The sequence below is a fragment of the Natator depressus genome, chromosome 12, assembly GCF_965152275.1.
Source record: "Natator depressus isolate rNatDep1 chromosome 12, rNatDep2.hap1, whole genome shotgun sequence".
NCBI lineage: Eukaryota > Metazoa > Chordata > Testudines > Cheloniidae > Natator > Natator depressus.
Genome location: NC_134245.1, coordinates 5,244,559 through 5,270,278, shown reverse-complemented (window position 1 = coordinate 5,270,278; position 25,720 = coordinate 5,244,559). Strand labels below are relative to the sequence as shown.

The 25,720-nt window shown below is 60.5% G+C and overlaps 1 protein-coding gene across 1 annotated transcript; it reads left to right on the top strand.

Moving 5' to 3' along the window:
- The first annotated feature begins 1,051 nt into the window (after positions 1-1,051).
- LOC141996765 (uncharacterized) lies at positions 1,052-17,497 on the top strand. The gene is made up of 6 exons (XM_074969067.1): positions 1,052-1,141; positions 3,807-4,436; positions 12,120-12,261; positions 12,721-12,933; positions 13,709-13,846; positions 14,400-17,497. Exons 2-6 carry the CDS (start codon positions 3,848-3,850, stop codon positions 15,559-15,561), a joined length of 2,244 nt encoding a protein of 747 aa, XP_074825168.1. The 5' UTR covers positions 1,052-1,141; positions 3,807-3,847; the 3' UTR covers positions 15,562-17,497.
- The last annotated feature ends 8,223 nt before the right edge of the window (positions 17,498-25,720 follow it).

The window sequence follows — 25,720 nt, the reverse complement described above, 5'->3', positions numbered from 1 at the left end:
TCATCCACTACCCGGAAAAGCCCCAACTTTCCATGCAATTCTGCTGTGCACAGAGGTGCTCGTGGCATTTCAGCGATTTCAGTCTAGTTTGTGGTGTTTGCCCTTGTCTGGACCCATCAGTTCGAGCTGCTTGGAGATTTTCTGATTGAACAGATGCTTGCTGGAAAACGCTAGCTTGTCCAACCCAACGTTTCTAATGAAAGCAAGTTGGGTTCAATGAACTTTTTCTGAATCACAGGCAGGATCCCAATGGAATCTGGCTGGCTGCAGAGCAGCCCCGCCACGTCATCTGCCCCAGGGACCACAAGGTTCTAGGGGCCTTGGCTCCAGGGCAGCCCCACTCTTTCCCAGCTCCTGGCTGTGGAGTTGGGAGCCTGAAGGCCCTGGGGGCTGCCAGGTTCCCAGCTGTGAAGCTGTGAGCCTAGAAGCCCTGGGAGACCTAGCTGGAGCCTGGACTCTCAGGACTTCCAGGCACCCAGCTCTGCAGCAGGGAAACTGGAAGCCCAGGGATCCCCAACTCTAGCTGGGGTTCAGCTCCTGGCTCTGCAGCAGGGAGTCTAGAAATCTTGGGGCCTCTGGGGGCTTCCTGTCATGGAGCTGGGAGTCGGAAAGTCCTGGGACGGGCTCCCAGCGTCTGAGACTCTGGGGCAGCTAGCCAGCCCCCAGGCTCCCAGACTCCGGGCCCCTTGCTCTCTGGGCTGCTGGACCCAGGCGCTTGGAAGCCCTGGGGCCCCCTGCTCGGGGGCAGTCCACAGCGCAGGGCTGCCGCTCGCTGAAACTCTCGTGAATGTGACTCAGCACCTGCCTGCCCCGGGGCGCGATCGGCCCCCCGGGGCTCGGGGCTCAGGGCGGGGCGGGGGAGCCGCTGCCCGCCCGGGCCTGCCGGATCGGGGCCGCGGGACCAGCCCCCGGCTCTCTGCGCAGCCCCGCGGCAGGGGGCGGGCTCGGCTCGGCTCGGCTCCGCCCTGCCCGGGACTGCGCCGAGCGGCGCCCGCAGGAGCCCGCAGGAGCCCCCCGAGCGCCCGGCCCCGGCCCGGCCCGGCCCCGGCCCCTTTCCGCGGCGCCGCCCGCCGGGCTCCTGACGTCAGCGCGGGGACCCAGCCCAGCCTGCGGCGCGGGGCGCAGCCCGACCGGGAGCCGGGTGAGTCGGGGCGGCCCGGGCCCCGCGCCCGGCAGAGGCCGCTGCGCCCCGCGGTGCTGCCGGGCCCCGGCGCGGGGGGCTCCGTGGCGGGGCCGGGGCCGGGGCCGGGGGGCTCGGTGGCGGGGCCGGGGCCTGCTCGGCCCGTGCAGACAGACCCGGCCAGTCCGGGCTCGCCCGGGGCTCCGCGCTGCTGCTCGCGCCTCTCCCTGGGGCCGGGCCCCCCCCGGGCTCCCTGCCGGGCTGCCCGGCCCCGGAGCGGGAAGAGCGGGAGGGGAGCCGCGTCCCTGGGCAGGGCTGGGCTGGGCTGGGAGCCCGGCTCTGGGGGCAGCGTCCCAGGTCCCTCCTGCGGGCTGTGCTCGGGGTGCGTAGCCGTGTCCGGGCGCGCTGCGGGGCTGGCGGGGCGCTTGCTCGGAGAGAGCCGCGCTGCCCCCCCCGGGCCCTGGTTCTCCCAGCAAGGCGCTTGCCCAAGTCCTGACCCAGCCTGGCTCAGCTTGTGCGATGCGCTGGGCTGCTGGCCCCTGGCTGGCGGGGCCCGGGGCCCAGCCTGTCGGTCAGCCCGTCCCAGGGGGTGCGGTGCCCTTGCCCGCCCCCTTATTCGTGTGATGGCGAGGGAAATCTGCTGGCCGGATGCCAGGAAGTCCCCCTCCCAGCAGCGGGTGCCCTGTGTGCCAGCACAATGGGCCCAGGGAGCCCGCCACCCAAACGTGGGCACGCTGCCAGCCCAAGGAGCTGTGGCGGTTTTGTGGCAGGCCCTACCCCACACGTTGTTCCCGGGGTCCTGCCCCCAGGCGACAGCCCAGCCATCCCGGGGAACCCCAGTTCCCTGACACACAACTGTGATGCTGGAGGTGGGTCAGAGCCCCAGGGCGGCGAGGGATTTCCACAGCCCCCTCCCCTCTGTCTGCAGGAGGCAGCTGTGCGGTGACCCTGTGCTGGGCTCGCTCCCCTTCCTCTCCCAGTGACCCCAGAGCCCCAAGTGACCCAGGCTGTGCCCAGGCGATGGTCCTTGAGAACAGCTGTGGTGTGGATGGCTCAGGGTACTGTGCAACGGGCCACTTCCCCCACCCGCTAGCCCCTGGCTCCCAAGTGCAGGCCCTGGCCCTGTGAACACCCCCACTTAGCGTGACGCTACCTGCCCCTGCTGTTGGCAGCCTGGCGTGACCTGTCTGGCACCGGGGTGCTCACTGCCTTTAGCCCTCAGTCTGAAAACACCTGGCTGCCCTGCACACCAAGGGGCCTAGCCTGGCCTGGCAGGGCTGAGGGGTGTCAGCAGAGCTGTGAGCGTACCTGGGGAGGGCACGGCTGGAGTAAGGGGGGGCTGGAGTAAGGTTAGGACTAAGGAGCATTGACGGGTGAGTGGGCCCCAGGATTAAGAATAGTTGGGGTGGAATTAGGGGGCATCCAAAGAGCTCGGATTGTGGGCAGAGCTGGGGGCGGGGGGCCCAGTGCCGGGGTCTTAGGGGAGCTGCAGGTCGGCAGTGAGGGGCAGCGGCAGAGCTGCCACCGCCCCCCTCCCCTCTGCTGCCACAGCTCACTCACGCCAGCGGTTTGGTTGGGGAAAATATTGAAAGCTCCCCCCCCCCCCGGCCCTGGAGTGACCACGCGGCCTGGGCCCCTGCTCCCGGGGGCTGCAGCTGGAGCAAAAACATGCCTAGGTGCCTGGATAGGGGAGCTCCTTTAAATGCCCCCCTCCATTGGCACCTGCAGGGGGGGAAGATTCGCACCCACACCCCTTCCCCAGTGGCACCTGGCCAGCACTGTGCCTCACATGAATCAGTAACACCCCCGTGGTGTGCGGGGCTGGGGCTGCCCCCCAGCCTGGCTGGGGGAGCCTCTGGGCCAATGTGCTGTGCAGTTGCTGGAAATCCCATCCCAGCGTGGCTACCTGCAGACGGTTGGCTGGGGAGCTCAGGGCAGTTATAGGCTCAGCACAGAGGGGAGAAGAGGCCCCAGGCTCTGGGGGTCAAGGTGTGACCCCATGGGAACCCAGAGCAAGAGCTCAGGCCTGGTCCGAGCTGGGCAGCAGCCCAGTGCCAGCAGCATGGGGGCACCTGGCCACATGCCGTCCTGCACAGGCCATGGGCATGAGCACACATCGCACAGACAACCTATGGGACTCCTTGCTGGGGATGTTGTGAAGGCCAGAAGTATAAATGGGTTCAAAAAAGAATTAGATGCGGTCATGGAGGACAGGTCCAGCAATGGCTGTTAGCCAAGATGGTCTGGGACACAATCCCATGTTCTGGGAGTCCCTAAACCTCTGACTGCCAGATGCTGGGAATGTTCTGTTCATTCCCTACGGGGTGCCTCTTATGACCCCGGGCAGCTCCTTGCACTGTGAGAGTCAGCAACACATGGCATGTGAGAGAACCAGGATCTCTGTGAAGGAGAGCTGGGCTCCGTCTGTGCAAGTGTAGGCCAGGGGGGTGGGGTCCCATTGCTCAGGGCACTCTGGGGGTGAAGGGCTGTGCACATGGATGGGTGTGGGGCTGGAAAGGTCAGGGTTCCCCATGTGCTCAGTGGGGTGTTTGGGGAGTGGGCTGCCTGGTGCCCTCTGTGCTCAATGGAGTGTTTGGGGAGTGGGGTTCCCCCTGTGTTCAGTGGTGTTTGGGCAGGGAGTGTGCCTGGTGCCCCCTGTGCTCAGTGGCTTCTCTATTGTGCCCAGCCTCCCCGATGCCCGGCCCCCTGTGACTCTCCGGTGCAGCCATGGCGGGGGCCAAGGGCTGCTACGAAGGGAAGATCGCCGGCCTGTACGACCTGGAGCGCACGCTGGGCAAGGGCCACTTTGCCGTGGTCAAGCTGGCGCGGCACGTCTTCACGGGGGAGAAGGTGGCGGTGAAGGTGATCGACAAGAGCAAGCTGGACGTGAGCGCCGCGGGGCAGCTGCTGCAGGAGGTGCGCTGCATGAAGCTGGTGCAGCACCCCAACGTGGTGCGGCTCTACGAGGTCATCGACACCCACTCCAAGCTCTACCTCATCCTGGAGCTGGGGGACGGCGGCGACATGTTCGACCACATCATGCGGCACGAAGGCGGGCTGGCCGAGGGGCGCGCCAAGCACTACTTCGCCCAGATCGTCCACGCCATCTCCTACTGCCACAAGCTGCACGTGGTGCACCGCGACCTCAAGCCCGAGAATGTGGTCTTCTTCCGGGAGCAGGGCGTGGTCAAGCTCACCGACTTCGGCTTCAGCAACCGCTTCCAGCCCGGCAAGATGCTCACCACGAGCTGCGGCTCGCTGGCCTACTCGGCCCCCGAGATCCTGCTGGGGGATGAGTATGACGCCCCAGCCGTAGGTAAGTGACCAGGGCCGCCTGCTTCTGGCTCCTGCCAGGTTGTTTGGGTGAGGCTGGCACAGCCCAGAGCGCTGAGCGGGCACGTCTGTGAGGGTTGGTGATGGGAGGCTGGGGAAGCGCCATGGGCATGCATGGTGCATGTCCTGCATTCTCATTACCAGTGTGTGTATAAGGCTCCAGTCAGCCTGGGACCTGAGCATCTCGCGCAAGTTTGTGGACATCCCCTCCCAAGGTCCTTGCAAGGCAGGGGCAGCTATCCCGTGGGGGGGCAGGGGGCCTAAGGCATGCAGAGGCTAATGGAGCATGGGCAACAAGGGAGGAATTTGAGATTGGCTATGATTGGTGTCACTCAGCCCTGTGGGAGGAGTCACATGACGGGGATGTTAAAGTGACTGGTTACACCCTGCTTCAGAGTAGCAGCCGTGTTAGTCTGTATTCGCAAAAAGAACAGGAGGACTTGTGGCACCTTAGAGACTAACAGATTTATTTGAGCATAAGCTTTCGTGAGCTACAGCTCATTTCAACGGATGCATCCGATGAAGTATTAACTGGGTCAGTGTATTAATGATGTGTTCAAGGCAGGATACTGGGTGATGTCTGTTATAGAGACCAGTTGGACAAGGGAGCAGGATGAGCAGTTCCTTAAAAATCCCCCTCAATGTGTAGAAAGAAACACAGTGTTATCGGGGGGGATTTCAGTGTTGGGGTGGGGGTAGGGGGAGACATGCTGGAGCTTTCATGCTGCCACTAGTAAGATATCCTTGAAAGGTTCTAAAAATTATACATGACTTTCTAACTCAATAATTCTTGCAACCAACTTGGGGTCATTCCTCATCCAGATGAAATGAGCATAGAATTAAATTTGATGGTTGCCTAGGTGTAAGCGATCATGACTTTAATGTTATTGGCTAGGTGCAGACTGAATATAGTCCCGCCCAGGAATATATATATATATATACACACACACACACACGTACGTACATACTTGGTTCTTTAAAAGGGCCAACTTCCCCAAACTGAAAACAATCATGAGCAAAACAGAGTAGGAGGAGATATTTAAATATGTAAATATGAATGATGATTGGGAATCCTGGGAGTTTGAAAATGATCAGCTATAATTTTTAGAGGCTCAAAAGGTATTGCAACCAACAGGGGGTGGTTCTGTATCTGACTTAATTCTGACAGGGAAAGAATTGATCACTGAATTAAAAATTAGCAGTTGCCTAGGTGCAAATGATCACAATCTAATTTAATCTATTCTGTTCAAGCAGAAAAGAGTCCTCTCCAGGGAACTGACCCACCCACAGCCCCCTCCCCTCTGTCTGCAGGAGGCAGCTGTGCGGTGACCCAGTTTTGGGCCCCACACTACAAGAAGGATGTGGATAAATTGGAGAGAGTCCAGCGAAGGGCAACAAAAATGATTAGGGGTCTGGAACACATGACTTATGAGGAGAGGCTGAGGGAACTGGGATTGTTTAGTCTGCAGAAGAGAAGAATGAGGGGGGATTTGATAGCTGCTTTCAACTACCTGAGAGGTGGTTCCAAAGAGGATGGTTCTAGACTGTTCTCAGTGGTAGCAGATGACAGAACAAGGCGTAATGGTCTCAAGTTGCAGTGGGGGAGGTTTAGGTTGGATATTAGGAAAAACTTTTTCACTCGGAGGGTGGTGAAACACTGGAATGCGTTACCTAGGGAGGTGGTAGAATCTCCTTCCTTAGAAGTTTTTAAGGTCAGGCTTGACAAAGCCCTGGCTGGGATGATTTAATTGGGGATTGGTCCTGCTTTGAGTAGGGGGTTGGACTAGCTGACCTCCTGAGGTCCCTTCCAACCCTGATATTCTATGACTCTGTGCTGGGCTCGCTCCCCTTCCTCTCCCAGTGACCCCAGAACCCCAAGTGACCCAGGCTGTGCCCAGGCGATGGTCCTTGAGAACAGCTGTGGTGTGGATGGCTCAGGGTACTGTGCAACTGGCCACTTCCCCCACCCGCTAGCCTCTGGCTCCCAAGTGCAGGCCCTGGAGCTGTTAAATATTTTAGTAGATGCCTAAAAAACCACAATCCCAAAACCATGAAAGAAGGCTTCTTCCCTTTTAATCTGTTGTTTTTTGGGTTTTTTTTTAAATCTGAAGGTGAAAGCTGCAATAATAATAATAATAATAATTATATATATATATATATATATATATATATATATATATATATATATATGGGGAAAGTTGATGCAATTACTATAAATTAGCAGTTAAGAAATGCAGACAGTTGATATGGGAAGCTAAAAGTATCGATGAAAAATCTACGGCCAGTAGGTTAAGGACAATAAAAAGGAAATGTTTACTCTATCAGGAACAACAGAATTCCTGGTAGTGCTCTTGGTCCGATACTAGTTGGGGATGGTACAGTTGTCAATAATGATGCAGAAAAAGCAGGAGTGTTCAGAAAATATTTGTGTTCTGTATTTGGGAAGAAGCTGGGTCATGTATTCGTGGCTCACAGGGGAATGAAATTATTTTTTATTATAGTAGTAACTAGGGAGAATGTTTCACAGCAGCTGCTAAAGTAAAACCTTTTAAACCTGCAAGACCAGATAACTTGTATCTAAAAATATAAAAAGCATTACCTGAGAAGGTGTCTGAGACGTTGGTGTTCACTTTCACCAAAACTTGGAATGCTGGGGAAGTTCCAGAGGACTGGAGAAAAGCTATTGTTGTACTGATGTTTACAAAGGGTACATATGGTGACCCGGGAAACTACAGTTCGGTTAGCCTGACACTGATCCCAGGCTAACTCGTGGGGAGGCTGATATCACCAGTTTGGTTGATACAGTAACTGTGTGGATATAACTGAACTGGACTTCTGTGAAGCATTTGACTTTATTCCACATGATTAAACAATTAGCACTCTTCAAAATCAGTGTAGCCCATGTTAAATGAACTAAAAACTGGCTAACTGATAGATCTGAAAACGTAATTGTGAATGGGTCTCCCAGGGATCTGTTCTTGGGCCGGTGCTGTTCTATACCTTTATCAGCCATCTGGAAGAAAACATAAAATCGCTGCTGGCAAAGTATGGAGATGACCGCAAATATGTGCGTGGAGGGGGAGCTCCCGTGTGTTTAGCCCGTGCTGCCTTGGCACAAAGCCATGCAGGGAACCCAAGTGCCGTGGGGTGCAGCCTGGCAAGGTGCTGTTAACTATGGGGGAATCTGGAGGAGGGCAGAGGGGCATGTGGCTTTGAGGCTCGCTCCGTTCAGTTCTACGGCGGCTCTTATCCCATGGTGTCTGACCGCTCTCCAGGCCAGCATTAAGTGACATGGCTGACCCCAGTCGTCCCTTGTGGCTCGTTCTCCCTCCGTGTGCCAGGGGAGAGCTGTGCGTGCTCAGCGGGCTTTGTTTGTTTGTCGGGGCTGATATCGGAGCAGGCCAGATGGAGCTGTGTGCCCAGCTGTGTGGGAGCAGGAGATCTGGGATGGCCCTGGGGGAGCTCGTTCCACATCTTGGGGCTGGCCCCTGAGGAAGCTCTGTTTCCTCCTGGCGGTGGAGAGTCCCCAGGCCTGAGGTACGGGAACTGTCCACCCCAGTCCTCATGCTCCTTTAGAGACGCTGGGCCCAGCTATGGAGCACACGAAGACCAGGAGCGAGCCCTTGGACTCTTCAATGGGGCGTGGCGGATGGGCTGGAGAGGTGGCGGGTGCCTGGAACACCAGACATGTGGGCGCTTCCAGGAACTGCATGGCCCCCACCTCCCACCGTGACACCACCCCCAGTGTGACCTCATATACATGGGGGATGCCGTTTCCAAGAGGGTGCTGCCCGCCCCTGCCGGCCTGACCTCGCACGGGGATCACGCTGGTGGGGACGGAGTGGGGCACTCTTGGAAATGGTGTTAGCACCCCCTCTCCCCGGTCCGCCACCACGTCCAGTTTTGGCCCCATACTGGCTGGGGACAAAGCAGCCCAAAAGAGGACGGTGCAGTGTGACACCGGACGGGTGCCTCCCCAGTCCGCACTAGCTGGAGTGCCCGTAGGGCCTGGCCTGGGCTGGGGTGGGGAGGGTCCGGTGGAGTTGGGCTGAGGCCGAGGTGACAGGCCTCCCTGCCCCTCCACTGGACGGGAAGGTTGTGTGGAGCTGGGCCCGGGCTGCAAGGGACAGGGTCAGGGCTGGAGCTGACAGTGCACTTGCCCCACCCCAGGGGGGAGCTGGGTTGGGGGAGCAGAGCATGGCCATGCAGGGAGGGGGCAGGATGGGCGGTGGCGTGTGGGGAATGGGCAGGGAGTGGGGGGAGGGGCATGGTGAGGCTGGGGGGAGATGGGGATGCAGCAAGGCTGGGGAGGAGCATGTTGGAGGAGGCTGAGGCCAGGGTGGGAACAACGGGGCAAAGGGCAGGTTTGTGGGGGCATGCAGGAAGGGTGGGACATGGTGAGGCAGGGCAGTTTGTACCCAAAGACAACCAAGCAGCGAGTATGTGGAGCGCAGTGAGGGGCTGGCTTGGGGCAAAGGAGTCTGTGCTGGCACTGGGAGGGTTAAACCCCCTGGCTTGTGGCTCAGGGGGGCGTGTGGCACCCAGAAGGAGCAGAGGGAGATGGTCCCCTCCCACACATGCTGTGACACAGGCCAGGTCCCAGTGCCCGCCTGAGGGAGCAGTGTCCCCCCTGCTCCAGGCTGATTGGCCCCTCCAGCGCCATTGCGCCAGGTGCCCCAGGGGGGCATGTTCAGGGCTGTTACGTCCCTGATGCAGTGGCTGGCTCGAGGTGGCCAGGCTGGGGCGAGAGCTCACTGCCTGCCGAGGGCTGACTCCGAGCCTTGGTTCCTGCCCTTCCTGGGGCCGGGTTCCTCCCCTGCAGCCCAGATCCCTGCCCTGGCACCGCTCCAGCTAGTAATGCCCAGTCTCACTGCTCCGGGGCCCCGCCAGCCCCACCCCAGCAGGAGGAGTTGCACAACAGGCTCCACCCCCTATGTCAGTGCACCCAGCTGCTAGGGTGTCCGTCCAGAGGGACCCTTCTGCTGCCCCAGTGGGGGAAGGGAGCCCTGTCACCACCCCCCAGGTGCGGCCTTGTGTCATGGTGCGCCTGCCCGTTTGCTGGCAGTAACGCAAAGCCTGGCCCAGCCTTCCGGCCTCCGTGAGCCGGAGCCCTGGCAGTCACAGGGGCATCCGCAGTGTTGCAAAAAGACCTGGCCTTGACTGCCCCCTCCCCTAGCGGCAGGCAGCTTTTCCCTCTAGTCCTGTCTCTGCACCATCCCTGTGCCAGTGACCCCAATTCACTGCCGCCCTGGGCATGCCCTGGGATGATCTGATCGCCCCAAGGGAACGGGGTGACCAGGGCCCCTGGAGCCACTGCTGGAGAACCCCCCTGTCAGCGCACTCCTGGCTCAGGTTCTAGATGGGGGCAGGTGTCCTGGCCCAAGTCTCTGTGGGGCACGGAGGTACAGGCGGTGCAGGGCCTGGGCAGAGCCTGGCACATCTGCTGGTGCTGTCCATGGGGCCGCTCTGGGGTGGGGTCACTGGGGCATGGGAAGCGCTCGGGAACAGTCTGTGCTGAGCTGAGTCCGAAGGGTTATGGCAGGAAGGGCCTTTCCTGTTCCAAGGAGCCTGGCTGGGCAGCTGTCCCAGCCCAGCGAGGCCCCCAACAGCTCTGTGGGCCTGGCCGGGCCCTGCCCCTCCCCAGCTCTGCTGATGTACAGGGATCCCCCTGCCCCAGCCTCTGTGCGGAGGAGGGCAGGAGTCTGTGCTGCCGGGCCAGCAAGGGGAGTGCTGCCGGGGGGAGGGGGGACAGATGGGGACAAGCCCTGGCACAAAACTGCACAGCCCGCTCCAGCTTTGGGTGGTCTCCCTGTCTCTGTGTCCTGTGCAGATCTGGGGCCAGGCTGGAGTCCAGAGGGGGAACAGACAAAGCCAGCCCCAGGCCACTGCCCACAGAACAGCCAGGCCCTGCCCTCCACACAGCTCCGCATCGCCCAGGAATGACCCCACGCCACTCCCAAGCACCCTGAACGGCAATGGAAGCTCCAGTCCCCAACAGCCTCACAAGCTCCCCAATTGCTGGATGTGGGCCCCTTGTGCTCCTCTCCAGCCACCCCCACAGCTCTAGGGTTCAGTGCTGCACCCGCAACTGGCACGGAGCCTCCAGCCCCACTGACCCTCTCACAGCCCACTCCCTGGCTGGCACAGAACCAAACAGCGCCTGGATGGCACAGATGCCCCGGAGCAGTGCTCCAGTAGTGGGTGCCAGGATCCAGCCCGTGCTCCCCTGGGGGCCTGGCCCTGTCTGTGTGTGATGCTGCTGCCCTTCCCCCCACCACACCACACCAGGCCTCACCCCCCTGCCCCCTCCGGGATGCAATCCGCTTTCCCAGGGAGGCTGAGCAGCTTACAGCCCTGAGAGGCACTGATGTGGGCTTTGTGGCTGACGTGGGCTTGTGGCCCCCGTAATCCCTGCTCCTTTATCCCTTTTCCCAGCTGTGGGGCACGCACATTCGGCCCTGCCCCACGGCTCCCTGGAGGCTTCCCCTGGGCAGTTCCCTCGGCCGACCCACGCTGCGCACCTCCCTGCTCGGGAAAGCATTCCACACATGCTGAGCGTGAGCAGACGCACAAGTCCCGGTGCCTGGACAGCTGAGCTGCCCTCGCCCCCCGGGAGAGACAGCCCCATGCTATAAATAACTGCTAATCACTTCAGCTGGAGGTGGACTCTGACTCCCCCCCTGCAGCCCTCCCCACTCGTGCCTCAAGGCAGCCTTTGGGGATGGATTCAGTAATAGTTAATGTCCGTGGTGGGGGGCGACATGGGGCAGAAACACACTGTCTGGAGCAGCACAGTGTACTTAGGTGACATACAGACTTTCCTCTCACTGCTCTGCTGGTCCCCTCAATCCCCACCTGCAGTCCCCTGCTGTCCCTGACCTGGGTTCCCCCGCCTCCCCAGTTCTGCCAGTCCCTTCGTCCCCCTTTATCCCAGCCCTGGGTTTCCCACGAAGCTGGGTTATAACTCTCTATAGAACAGGACCTGGTCAAGAAGCCACGAACAAAGGGCAGGAAGATATAGTTTCCTCCTGGTGAAAGGCAGCAGAAAGTGCCCCCAGGTGTCACACTAGCACTGGGGTTATTCGGTGTTTATGTGTGATCTGAGTGGGATGGGGGATGAAAAGGCAGGTGTCACTGAGTTGGTTACACTCAGGGCAGCTCCCTCCTCTTGGAACAATGGGCTCAGGCTCTCTGCAGACCCAGGCAGCATCCCTGTGTCAGTTGAACTCCGGGCAGCTCCCCCCATCAGAGTGATGGACTCAGGCTCTCTGCAGACTCTCAATGCAGCCGGCGCTGTGTGGGGCGCATGCTGGCAGGAGGCAGACGGCGCTGAGAACGGGCAGGCCATGGGCCGGGGCAGGGAGTCCCTCGCTGGCTCCATCTCATGCTCCTCACACAACTCACCTGAGCAGGTCAGGCCTGAGGCCTCGCCAGGCCTCCAGGAAGTTTCCTTCCTCCCAGGGTTTGCCTGGTTCACACCTGTTTGTGCTGCGGAGCTGGGGCTGTGGCTGCAGGGGGGTAGACCTGGACAGGTGTGTGCCAGGGCCGTCTCGGCCCCAGTGGCTCGCTCCATCCCCCCTGCTGGAGCCCACACCCCCTCCCAGCTGGACTCTCCTGGCCCGATGCTGCAGTGGGCTGAGCAATCTGTGTCTCCTTCTCTCTGCAGACGTCTGGAGCCTGGGTGTCATCCTGTACATGCTGGTGTGCGGCCAGCCGCCCTTCCAGGAGGCCAACGACAGCGAGACGCTGACCATGATCATGGACTGCCGCTACACCATCCCGCCGCACGTGTCCGCGCAGTGTTCTGAGTACGCAGCCCCAGTCCCCTCTCCTCCGGGCCTGTCCGGCGCTCCAGGAGCCCAGCCAGACGGGTGCCACCATCCACAAGGGCATGCGGGGGGCATGGGGCAGGCTGTTCACAGCCCAGCTCAGTGCACCCCCCTGCCAGGGAGAGCTGAGGGCTCAGGTTCAGCAGGGTGCAGGTTTTCACCAGGAAGGGGAGCCAGTGGAACAATTGTCCCAGAGGCGTGATGCCTTCTCCATCTCTTGGAGAAAGACCCCCAGCTTCCACGCGAGGCCCGGAGCTACGGGCTGGCCCAGGGATCACTGGGTGGGTTCTCCAGCTCAGACTTGATGGTCCCATCCGGCCTCAGAGCCTGTGGCTCTGTGCATCTCCGCTGTGGGTGCTACTGCGGGCCTGGGGCAGCGTCCCCCGGTTGTTCACTCCTGGGCTGGCTTATGACCCTGCCCCCTCTGCTCTCTGGCAGCCTGATCGGCAGGATGCTGCAGCGGGACCCCAAGCAGCGGGCCTCCCTAGAGCAGATTGAGGTGCACCCCTGGCTGCAGGGTGTGGACCCCTCCCCAGCCAGCCGCTGCCTGCTGCCCCTCACGTCGCACAAGCGGGTTTCCGAGGAGGAGCATGACATCATCATCCAGGCCATGACGTGTGGGAACATAGCGGACCGGGACGCCATCCAGGAGTGAGTGCCAGCCGGGCGGGGGTGGGGGAGGTGTGCAGCAGGGTCACTGCACCAATCTCCCGCTGGGCTATTTCTGGGCAGGCTCCTGTCTGTGTGGTGCCCTGGGCCTGGCATCTCCTCCCCATCTCTCGTGGACAGAGGGCAGGGAGCTCTGCACAGGGCTTGGCTGAGTGACTTATCCCCAGCCCAGCCCTTGCACGGAGCGATGGAGACCCTGTGCAAGAGAGGGGCAGGTCCTCTGGCACCAGCAATACCCCCCCACACACAGGGCAGCTGCTCTTTTGGATGTGAGAGGGCATTTCCTGTAGGGCGGGGGCAGGACAGGGGGTTCCCTGCAGGGTGGGGGGCAATACAGGGTTCTCTGCTGGAAGAGAGGGCATGGCAGGGGGTTCCCTGCAGACCAGGAGCGTGGGGGAGGTGGGGAGGGTGTTCCCTGCAGATCAGGGCAGCAGGGTGGGCACAGGGGTTGGGGGGCAGGACAGGCCATTCTCTGCAGACCAAGGGGCGGGGGGCAGAGGTTCTCTGCAGATCAAGGGAGCATGGTGGGCGCAAGGGGAGGGCAGTACAGGCCGTTCTCTGCAGACCAAGGGGCAGTGGGGCCATGCCCGGGGCTCGGAGCTCAATGCTCTGGCTGTGCCCTATGCCATGAGCAGCCAGCATGGGGCACACCCCGCATGCTGCTCTCATACTCCTCTCTTTGGTAGCACTGTGCTGTGCTGGGGCCTGCAGGGTTCCTCCGGGGTGCGGCTCTCACCTGGACCTTGCATCCCCCCAGGGCCCTGGAGGCCGATCGCTACAACCACATCACAGCCACGTACTTCCTGCTGGCCGAGCGGATCCTCCGGGAGAAGCAGGAGAAGCAAAGCCACAAGCTCAGTTTGGTCTACAACCTGGCCCAGCAGGTGCAGGACAGGTGAGCCCGCGTCCTCCGGCTGGGACAGGCCATGGCTCAGTGCCAGGGACGCCCCCCCGGGAGCCACAAGCACAGCCGGGCCCTCCCGCCAGCAAGTTCCCTGCAGGCGTTCTGTGCGGGGGAGCCGGCGGCGCTGGCCGCAGAGTGCTGTGCGTGGCACCACATCCCTTCACCGGAGCTGCCCCGGGATGTGGGATAAAATCCTGGCCCCACTGACTGTAGTGACGCTTCCCTGGGGCCTAAACTCTCCCAGACTCCTGTCCGCAGGGGACTGGCATCCAGCCTGGCACAGAGCCAGGTGTGGGGGTACCTGACACCCAGGTTTTCCTGTCCACAGCCCTGGGCATCATGCCAGGGCCTGGGAGTCCTGGCTGGGCAGCTGTAGTATCGATCTGATGCTGAGCGACCTGCAGCACCACCTCACGCTCGCAGTCCCACCCTCGCTTCCAAGCCTCCCCTAGCCCCCGCTCTGGACCATGCTGCCACAGGGGCTACTCCCGGCTGGCAGCTCCCACCCTGGGCATGACCCTGGGCACACTCCCCTCTCTTTCAGTGCCAACCTGTCGGACCCGTTCAGCACCATGGGCGACACCAGGGACCTTTCGCCCTTCGCAGAGATGCCAGATAGGCTGGCAGCTTTCTCCAGCCCCCAGCCCCGGGCTGCCGTGGAGGTTTCTGAGAAAAGAGTTGGCAAGCCCCTTTCCTTTTCTGCCCTGGGGGAAGACAATGCGGCCCCCGGCCTCCATGGAAACGGGCAGCTGGTCCGAGCCCTGCTCAGTCCCGCTCTGGCGGACGCCTCCATTGCCAAGAGCACCCCGGCCCTGCAGCAGATCTGCGAGGAGGAAGAGGAGGAGGAAGAGGAGGAGGGGAAGGCCAATGCAATGGGAAGGAGAAGCTCCTCTTTAAACCAAGAGCAAATGCGAGATTTCCAGAGCTCCAAGGTCTCCCTCTTGTTCTGCCGTGGGCCTGTAGCCCACAGTAAGGGGGAGAAGAGCCTTGGGGCCACCAAATCAGGCCTCTTGGAGCAGGGCCCGGGGAGCAGCTGGCAGCTGCCCCCTCTCAGGGGGGTGCCGAGTCCCAGGAGCGAGCCAGGGCAGCCCCAAGAGGCGCCAAGCCACAGTGCAGCACGGGCGGCCACGGACAAGCTCAGCGTGAGCGTTGGGGAGAGCGCCCCCAGCCCCCTCCCTGGGGGGATGCCAGCGGCATCGGGGGACATAGAGCTCCGGGAGGGTGGGGGAGCGGGTCTGGAGAGGTGCCAGGCTGAAGGCAGCTTGGGGTCGGAGGAGGGCACCACCACCACCACAGAAATGGAAGATGATGGCAGCCTGGGGCAAGCGGGCAAGGTCCTGTATCCAGGGAGCTGCGAGGGCCCCGTCGCTGGCTTTGCTGGGAGCTCTGGGAGCTTCCAAGCCACTTCAAGTGGGACGCCAGTTCCAGAAGACAAGTCCAAGAAACTTGGCGGGCCCCCTGACACCGGCTCCTCCAACAGGCCCGCGTGCCCGGCTGAGAGCCCCCACTGCGGCAGCACCGCGGGCAGCGAAACCGCGGCCGACAACGTGATCAAGGTAGACCCTGCCAAAAACAAGAGCGCCCACCTGAAGGACAGGCTCCTGCAGTTCCCGCTGTGCGAGAAGGCGCTGGCCTTCAAGATCCGGCCCAGCTCCAAGGAGAGCCTGCTGGCCCTGGGACAGTTCAACTGCTGCCATGTCATCTAGACACAGCCCGCACTCTGGGGCCCGGGCCCGAGAAGGAAGGTGGTGGCGCACGGCCCCAGGCCAGGGGCTGCTGGCAGGTGCAGGGCTGGGGAACAACATGCTGCTTTCGTTCTCGGTCTCTCGCTCCCACGGTGCAGCTGTTCTCCTGGCTCCGAGACCCAGTCCTGCCCTGTCCCGCCTGCTCTCCCTTCCCTCGGCCCGGGGCCCTGCCTTGGGAGCGCGTTGAACACCTGCTTCCTCACATGGCCACGCGTGTGGGCCCTCGGATGGCGACCGAGTGCGCTGGCCGGGCGGGAGCTGCGTGGCTGGTCGATCTTATGGAGAGCGCCCCCTCGCCCACCCGGGATGGCTGCCGGTGCTGTCAGCTCCCCCCTGCAGCGGCGCAGTGGGCTCTCCCCAGGATGCTGCTCTGTGCGGTAAGTGAGGAAGGCTCCTGCAAAATTCCTGCCTTCATGCTGACCCCCGAGACCCCACAAAGGTAGGTCCGACATCACCAGCTGGCAGAGGGCAGCCGCAGGCTGGGGTCCGTATGGGGCTAAGCTGCTCGGCTGCATGGACATCCAGGGGGAGCTAACGTGGCCAGGCTCCTTCAGTGGCCCCAGCAACACGCTCAGACAAGCCAGCTGAGCTGCTCCTGTTCTGGGGAGGAACCCAGCCTCCCCTCCACTGCAGCCATGCACCAGAAGCAGCCCAGGGCCAGACTTCAGCTTCCACCAGGACCCCTTCGCATCTGCTGGCTGAAAGGATGCGGAGGGGCTGCCAAGCACCCTGGGAAATGCCTCTCCAGCTGGTCCAGCGCCATCTCCAGATGCTGGTGAGGCTCTGGGCAAGTGCAGGGCAGTCCAACATCTTGGATAGGGCCACAGTGATTGGGGCTCAAATTAGGGTGATCCTCAGGGCTGCTCTAACCTACTCCACTGGCCCCAGCAGCCCCAGGACACAGCCATATTCCCCTGGTCTCTGCGCCAGGGACTCCGTCACCACCGCTCCTCGGGGGCAGCAAGGTCTGCAGGAAAGCCAAAGCCAGCGCAGAGTGCCACAGAGAGCAGTGGGAGCCATGCTCACGCCACGCGCAGCCTCCTCCCCAGTGCACTGCCGCCTCGAGGGCCAGCAGCCTGGGTCAGCCCTGCTGGCTGCCTCCGTGAGCAAAGGAAGGAAGGTGCTGATGGAATCTAAATGGCAGCACCCCAAGACGCCTGCCAGTGTGTAGCAGTGAGGCCAGCATGCCGTGCGCTGGGCATACGGGGTCGTACAAGGCTGGAGAAGCCCCGCCTCGCTGGGGGAGGCCTGCCCAGCCCTTGATGCACCCTCTTCCTTCTCTGACAGCCAGGCTGTGCCCCCTAGAGCCTGACGTCCCACTGGTCCTGGGGGCACGTTGGGCAGTTCTCAGTGCCCAGGGAGCCAGCCACTGCCTCAGCCCGCCTGGCTCTGCCTGGGGTGTTTTTATAACAATTAGAAATAATTTTTTAAAATAGTCTATTTTAATGGAATTTAAATAGAGATTGCTATATCCCCCCTCCCCCGCCCGCCGGGGCACCTCGCCGCGCTTCCAGCCCCAGCCATGCATGGCCACAGGAGCATTTCCCCATCCTTGGTACTCACCCACCCTAGAGCCAGAGGGGCCACGCTGAGGCCTACAGCTTCTCTGTCTGCAAAGTGTCCCGTGCTCTGGGGACTCACCAGGGCAGGAAGGGGGGCGTGGGGGAGGGGTATGTCATGCACACGCACACACATATACAATCTAAGCTGTTTCCTCCAGACCCTTGTAACGATAAGCTTTCTATTTATTATCTCTTTGTTTTCTTGCTGGCAAGAAATGAATTGTGACTAGAGTCTGAAGCCAGAGCTCGCTGCTGAGTTCTGCATAATGTGCACTGAATGGATCGGATCCAATTGGGAAGCAAAGCAAGTCGGTCCAGTAAAATAAGCTCTTGATTTCAAAACGGTGTCTCCGTTTCCTTCACTGGGCTGCCAGAGAGAGAGGAGCAGAAACAACCAGGATTAATGTCCTATTTTATACTGCTGCCTTCTGCCAAGTGGTAACAGATGCCAGGGCTCTGTGGCTTCTTGTTGGAGCAGATATGGGTGACGCTGAGTCTGGGTATAGTCTTAGTGCAGTTTGATTATTTTCACTGTACACAGCAGGCCTGGAGCAGAGGTGGTCACAAACAGCATGCAGGCTGGGCGCAGTTCCCAGGGAACGACTCTGCCCGAAGAACTGACCCTAGTTAGATTAAGCAGAAAGCAAACATCACTGCTGCTTGCCAGAGCTCCCTGTAAAAGAAACTATAAAAAAAAAAATCCCAGTGCCGCATTTCATGAGAGTCTGGTCGGTTCCCAACCTCTGAGGAAACGACTGCGCCAGGCCATGTGTGCCAGCAACCCCACTGTTCACCTGAGGTTATTTTCAGGTTCCCAAAAGTGAGCTGGGCAGGGGGAGAGAAACTCCCTGTTCTGAGGGCTTTAGAGCCCAAATTCAGGCAGGACCAACAAGCGGGGAATCCAGGTGCTGAGGAAGGAGGTTCCCCTTAGAAGGGCAAAGGGGTGTGCATAGCGTCATTGGTCAGGGTAATGGGGGGGTGTCTGTTGTCTTTAAGGGGTAGTGGGGATGGGGCCAGTCAACCCCTGTTCTGGGACATCACGGGTCCTTTAAGGGTTTAGGGGCAGAGGTGCATGCTGGGAGAGAGGAAAGGGGGTGGGGGTTGCCCCTGGGGCCCAGGAGCCGTGGAGCTCGGCTCTCCTCAGAGCCAGGGAGACCCTCACAGCAAGCCGGGGGGCGGAGGGGACTGCTGGCCTTGCCCAGCCCAGTGCGGGGCTGGTTTGCCCTGGCCTCCGAGGGGAGGGGGAGGAGCCCTGGGCCAGTGCACTCCAGCAGCCAGCCGGGAGGGCAGAATGATGGGAGTGAGGGGGAGTCTCCCTGCACCACAGCCCAGGCGTAAGGATGCACCATGGAGCAGGGGGCCTGCAGGGCCAGGCATGGGGGGGCGAGGACAGCACCTGGCCACAGCCAGAGCACACTTCATTTCATTTTGCTTTTTCTTACATTAATTTAAAATCAAAGTGCTGCCCTCTCATGCCATAGTGGATTGAGCACTGCGCCCCCGCAGTCCAGGAACACCCCCCACCACGTGCCATACTGCATCAGGCTGCTGCACCCCCAGCCCAGGACCCTCCCCCCCATGCCATAGTGGATCAGGGCACTGCGCCCTCCAGCCATGGTCCTTCCTATCATTAGTGGTGCCACCTTTTGGACAAAAAATTGGATGCTTTGTTGTTGCTGCACAAACACTTGAAGAAATCATTTCAGGAGCCCGAATAGTGCCATAATCTCCCCCTGCCCCAGCCAATGGCTGATGCCCCTCTCTCCACAGCTGGTGGTGCCCATTGCCCTGCCAGGCCAGGTGCCAGGGCTCCTCTGCAGGGAGAAGCTGTCCCCTTTGGGGCTCCCCCTCACCAAGCCCAGCATGACCCGTCAGTGTCACACCCTGCCATGCCATGCAGGGCACTCCCCAGGCTGGCTGGTCCTTTATAAGGGGGAGGGGACCTCAGCCCTCCTGCCAAGATCAGCTCCCCCACCTGGAGGGTAATAACGCTGGAGGTTGTGTGTCTAGCTCAGGCCAGGTCTGGGGCTCTCAGGGACAGCCCTGTGGGGAGACCCCTGAGGAAGGAGGCTCAGGAGAGGGCACCCCCTCAGCTCATGGGGCTGGGAGGGCCTGGCAATCCAGAGGCCTGGGGAACAGGCTGGGATCTGCAGCCTGGGGAGCTGCAGGGAGTCTCTGAACCAAGCCAGACTTGGGGCTGGGGACTGGCTCAAATAGCTGGAGTGAGAGCCAGAGGCTGGGTCGGGAGAAGGCAGGGCAGCTGCTCAGAGAGCAGGAAGAGCCAGTCCGTTGCAGAGGGTGGGCTGAGCCCAGCCGAGCCTGGGCAAAGCTCAGTCCTGCCGGGCAGGGCAGGACACAGCAACTCCCCGTCCTGGGTGTCCTGAGCACGACTCACCCGTTCCCCCCCCACCCCCGGGCCTGTGCCAGCCTCTCCCTGGGGCAGTTTCAAGGAGGCAAAAGTTTGGATGGAGCTGGGCAGTCTTGCTGGCAGGAAGCCCCTGGGCCCAGACCCTGGGGAGAGAGCCTCTTGGCAGCCAGGAAGGGGCAAGCGTCCCCTCTGAGCCAACACCCCTGGTCAGGGCCTGCTACCCCTTCTCAAAGGCATGATCACTCTGGGAGGGTCATGCAGCCAGGTGCCGCGTTGCCAGGTGCAGGGGCCCATGGATAGTAGCCACCTGTCCTGTTGGGAGCATGAAGCCCAGGTGCAGAGAGCAGCGGGCCAGGCCAGCTGGAGTCACCTACATGCTGGGTCCCAGGGGCAGCTGTCAGGCAGATGGGCCCCAGCCGGGAGGTTTCATTCACAGCTCAGGAGTCACAGCCCGACAACGCAGCGCGGGTCACGCTCCAGAAGCCAGAGGCTGGAACATCCCAGCCATCGGCAACAACGCCTGGGGCGAGGAGAGGATTTGGGGAACTGTTAGAAATCCCAGATGGCTGCACAACAGTGGTGTCGAGGAACGCCCCAGCCCGCTGCCCTGGCCGAGCAGCTGCTTCCTGCCGACTTTCCGTGGCTGCGGTGCCACGCCCAGGCCTGCGGCAGGAGGGTGGGCGGCTGCCGATTGCTGAACCCTCCCTCTGGCCGCTGAGGGAGAGGCAACGTCAGAGAAAGAGGCAAAAAAATGCGCATTGGACAGACCTCCCAGCAGCCCTTTGCACCCCCCCTCAAGCAGCCCCACGGCTTGCCTGCCCTGAAAGCCTCAGTCTCGGGCACCGTCACACTAAGGGACGCATGGTTCTGGGCTTGGGCCTGCCGTCCCAGTTACACTGGTGCGGTGAGCGTGGCTGCCCAGGTCCCCCGGGGGGAAGGGGAGGAAGGTGGTCCTTGCGGGTAGTTGCTGTTTCACTTCATGTTAGCAAACTCCATCTAAAGCACCTTCAGGCTGTTCCTGGTGCAGACAGGAAAAGCCACACATGGGGTGGCCTGTGCCAGCTCAGTGTGCCCATAGAACCACCCCTCTTGTAGCAGGCCCTGCCTGTGTCCCCCTCACGCCCCTCCACGCTTACATCAGCCCCATCGCCTGCTTTGCAACCAGCGTCACGCCCGTGGGAGCTACGCTGGTTTTGTTGCTCATAAGATGTCCAACCGTCCTCCCGCCGCTATCCCACGCTGCAGCAGCGCCTACCTGAACTGCCCTGTCTGGTGACCTTTCTGCACACCGCTGCTCTGCAGTCACCTGGCCCACGTGCCTCCCCTCTGGAGCACATGCAGCCGCCCTAGGACTTGGCCCCATGGCAACGCTGCACCTTGGCCCCCTGCTCAAATGCAACTTGCAGGCGGCCCAAGGTTCCTATTGGAGCTCTCTTCCATTGCATGCCCCCAACTCAGAAGCCACCGCCACCACCCTGCCTGAACGCGGTCCCACGCTGTAGCCCTCTGGGGACAGGGCCACGGCCAGGCCCACGGCTGGGATGCTAAGATTGACCAGCGGCTCTCAGGACAACTGAGAGACATGGGGCACTCCCAGGACGAGACCTGGTGCCTGCACAAAGAAGGCAGGGCCTGTGTCTTCTCCAGCTGCTCAGAGAGCAGGAAAAGCCAGTCCCTTGAGTGGGCGGGGGGGAGCTGGGCCCAGCTGAGCCTGGGCAAAGCTCAGTCCCACCGAGCCAGCCAGGGTGGGACACAGACAATAGAGATACCACAAGCAGCAGCAGCTCCTCCATCCCTGCTGCAGTGAGAGAACGCCCATCCGGCCCACACTGCGCTGGCAGCCCGAGCCAGGGCTGTGACCCGGCGGGGGACCGGGCCAGAGCCTGCACTAACCGGCCCTCTTCGCCACACCTGGGTCCCGCTATCAGAGATCCTTCAAAGCTCCCACATGCCTGCTGGGAAGGCTGCCACGTGGTCCACCGGGCCTTGCAGAGCTGGGAAGAAATAGCCCTTCCCATGGACAATCTCCACAGCTCGGGGCAGGGCAGACCCCAGGCATGTGGGTCCCATCCACCGACCCAACCCTGCCCGGCTCCTGCCTCTGCAGCAGCTGGCCACCAACCGGCCGCTGGGCTGGGCAGAGCTGGGGCAGAGCCAGGCTGTGAGTCGGGCCTTCCTGCAGGGCATAGAACAGGCAGGTGCCAGTGCCGGCCACACGGCTCCGAGAGCCCCGGGAAATCGGCTGTTACAGTGAAGCGGGGACTCGGGGAGGGCAAAAGCCAGATCACGTGGATCAGGCACCCTCCCTCCCGTGGACCAGGGAACCAAGTGACACGGAGGGCATGGCTTCACCCCTCAGAGACTGGCAGGAGCAGCTGAAGCCATCTGACCCCTTGATGTTTGACAAATAAACAAGACCACAGGAGCAGCCTTCCCCGATCCTCCTCCCCCGCAGGCCTGGGGTCCACCCAGAGCATTTGCTGGCCAGAAAACAGCAGCAACAGGTAACTGGCCTGGCCAGACCATCCATCGCCCAGTGCCTGGAGCCAGGGACTTGGTGCAAAGCTCCTGCTGGAGACCCTGCAGAGAGGAGAGGCGAGGGAGCGATCCGGCTGAGAGAGCCAGTTCCCTGCAGCCAGGGGGCGGGCGGGCCTGCCACTGGCTCTCCGGCCCCGTGTCTGCTAGAGGTAACTCAGCAGAGTGAGGGGCTGCCACTGATGGCCCTGGGTTAACGAACGTGGCAAGGCAGTTACGGACCCCTCCAGTGACTGCCATTCTCCTTCCTAGTGAACCTCGACATGCTCAGCGGGGGCTGGAATCTGCGAGCACCCCGCTCAGTCATTGCTTTACTCTTCTCAGCACCCAGAGAGATTCGGGGCTGCACCTCGGAGAGGAGGCCCTCGGGCCGACCCCCCCAATCCTGGGCTGCCCCAGACAGCCCCGAGGGCCTGGCTAGATGCCAGCAGCCTCCTGGGGCTGCCCTGCAGGCCACAGTGCTGCATGTGGCCACCCCACCCCGGCATGCCCCTGTAACAGGGCCTCGGAAGGCAGCTGCACCTGTCTGCCACACAGCCTGCCCCAGGGACTCCTCCCCTGGTCAAATCCAGGCTTTCCAGGGCCCCTTTCCACCACTCTGGCCCCTTTACCAGCATAACAAGGCTGGAGCAGGGTTGGGTCCTTGCCCTCAGCCTCTCCTAGAACTTGGATGCCAAGCTCTCTCTTAACGCCCCCCAGACATCTCCTGCGCGGTGAGCTGCACTCCATGGGCGGGTTGTTTTGTGACCGAGCTGCCTGGTGCCGGAGGCATTCAGTGACTCCCCACTTCCATGCTGCAGCCTGCAGGTGAGATGCCATTCTGCATACACAATAAGCCTGCTCTGTTTGAACTGTTCCTAGGGTATGTCTACACTACGAAATTAGGTCGAATTTATAGAAGTCGGTTTTGTAGAAAGCAGTTTTATACAGTTGATTGTGTGTGTCCCCACACAAGTGCTCTAAGTGTGTCCACAGTACCGAGGCAACCGTCGACTTCCGGAGCGTTGCACTGTGGGTGGATATCCCACAGTTCCCGCAGTCTCCGCCGCCCATTTGAATTCTGGGTAGAAATCCCAGTGCCTGATGGGACTAAAACATTGTTGCGGGTGGTTCTGGGTACATATCGTCAGGCCCCCCTTCCCTCCCTCCCTCCCTCCGTGAAAGCAAGGGCAGACAATCGTTTTGCGCCTTTTTTCTTGAGTTACCCGTGCAGACGCCATACCACGGCAAGCATGGAGCCCGCTCAGCTAACCGTCACCGTATGTCTCCTGGGTGCTGGCAGACGTGGTACTGCATTGCTACACAGCAGCAGTTAATTGCTTTTTGGCAGCAGACAGTGCAGTATGACTGGCAGCCGTCGTCGACATAGTCCTGGGTGCTCTTTTAACCGGGCGCCTGGGCAAACATGGGAGTGACTCAGCCAGGTCATTTCCCTTGTTTCGTCTAGTGGTGATTCAGTCCTACCGGCAGTGTGCTGTCTTTTAACCTCCAGCCAGCAGAAGATGATGGCTAGTCGTCATACTGCACCGTCTTCTGCCGAGCACCCAGGAGATGACGACGGCTAGTGGTCGTACTGCACAGTCTGCTGCCAGCAAGATGTATAAAGACAGATGAAGTGGCTCAAAACAAGAAATAGACCAGATTTGTTTTGTATTCATTTTCTCCTCCTTCCCTCTGTGAAATCAGCGGCCTGCTAAACCCAGTTTTGAGTTCTATCCTTGAGGGGGCCATTCAGTTTCTCGCAAAGCCACCCCCTTTGTTGATTTTAATTCCCTGTAAGCCAACCCTGTAAGCCATGTCGTCAGTTGCCCCTCCCTCCATCAGGGCAACGGCAGACAATCGTTCCGCGCCTTTTTTCTGTGCAGACACCATACCATGGCAAGCATGGAGCCTGCTCAGATCACTTTGGCAATCAGGAGCACATTAAACACCACGCGCATTATCCAGCAGTATATGCAGCACCAGACCTGGCAAAGCGATACCGGGCGAGTAGGCGACGTCAGCATGGTGACGTGAGTGATGAGGACATGGACACAGACTTCTCTCAAAGCTAAGGCCCTGGCAACATAGGCATCATGGTGCTAATGGGGCAGGTTCATGCGGTGGAACACTGATTCTGGGCTCGGGAAACAAGCACAGAGTGGTGGGACCGCATAGTGTTGCAGGTCTGGGACGATTCCCAGTGGTTGCGAAACTTTCACATGCGTAAGGGCACTTTCATGGAACTTTGTGACTTGCTTTTCCCTGCCCTGAGGCACAAGAATACCAAGATGAGAGCAGCCCTCGCAGTTGAGAAGTGAGCGGCAATAGCCCTGTGGAAGCTTGCAACGCCAGACAGCTACCGGGCAGTCGGGAATCAATTTGGAGTGGGCAAATCTACTGTGGGGGCTGCTGTGATGCAAGTAGCCAATGCAATCAAAGATCTGCTGATATCAAGGGTAGTGACCCTGGGAAATGTGCAGGTCATAGTGGATGGCTTTGCTGCAATGGGATTCCCTAACTGTGGTGGGGCCGTAGACGGAACCCATATCCCTATCTTGGCACCAGAGCACCAAGCCGGCGAGTACATAAACCGCAAGGGGTACTTTTCAATAGTGCTGCAAGCACTGGTGGATCACAAGGGACGTTTCACCAACATCAACGTGGGATGGCCGGGAAAGGTACATGACGCTCGCATCTTCAGGAACTCTGGTCTGTTTCAAAAGCTGCAAGAAGGGACTTTATTCCCAGACCAGAAAATAACCGTTGGGGACGTTGAAATGCCTATAGTTATCCTTGGGGACCCAGCCTACCGCTTAATGCCATGGCTCATGAAGCCGTACACAGGCAGCCTGGACAGTAGTCAGGAGCTGTTCAACTACAGGCTGAGCAAGTGCAGAATGGTGGTAGAATGTGCATTTGGACCTTTAAAGGCGCGCTGGTGCAGTTTACTGACTCGGTTAGACCTCAGTGAAACCAATATTCCCACTGTTATTACTGCTTGCTGTGCGCTCCACAATATCTGTGAGAGAAAGGGGGAGATGGTTATGGCGGGGTGGGAGGTTGAGGCAAATTGCCTGGCTGCTGGTTTCGCACAGCCAGACACCAGGGCAGTTAGAAGAGCACAGGAGGGCGCGGTGCGCAACAGAGAAGCTTTGAAAACCAGTTTCATGACTGGCCAGGCTACGGTGTGAAAGTTCTGTTTGTTTCTCCATGATGAAACCCACCACCCCTTGGTTCACTCTACTTCCCTAAGCTAACCACCCTCCCCTCCTCCCTTCAATCACCGCTTGCAGAGGCAATAAAGGCATTGTTGCTTCACATTCATGCATTCTTTATTCATTCATTACACAAACAGGGGGGATAACTACCAAGGTAGCCCAGGAGGGGTGGTGGAGGAGAGAAGCACCAGGAGGGGTGGTGGAGGAGGGAAGGACAAGACCACACAGCACTTTAAAAGTTTAAAACTTATTGAATGCCAGCCTTCTGTTGCTTGGGCAATCCTCTGGGGTGGAGTGGCTGGGTGGCCGGAGGCCCCCCCACCGCGTTCTTGGGCGTCTGGGTGAGGAGGCTATGGAACTTGGGGAGGAGGGCGGTTGGTTACACAGGGGCTGTAGCGGCGGTCTGTGCTCCTGCTGCCTTTCCTGCAGCTCAACCATACGCTGGAGCATATTGG

Coding starts and splice junctions, on each gene's coding strand:
- LOC141996765 (XM_074969067.1), top strand. CDS start 3,848: ATGGCGGGGGCCAAGGGCTGCTACGAAGGGAAGATCGCCGGCCTGTAC. Junction 4,437..12,119: donor GTATGACGCCCCAGCCGTAG/GTAAGTGACCAG, acceptor TTCTCTCTGCAG/ACGTCTGGAGCCTGGGTGTC. Junction 13,847..14,399: donor GCCCAGCAGGTGCAGGACAG/GTGAGCCCGCGT, acceptor CCTCTCTTTCAG/TGCCAACCTGTCGGACCCGT.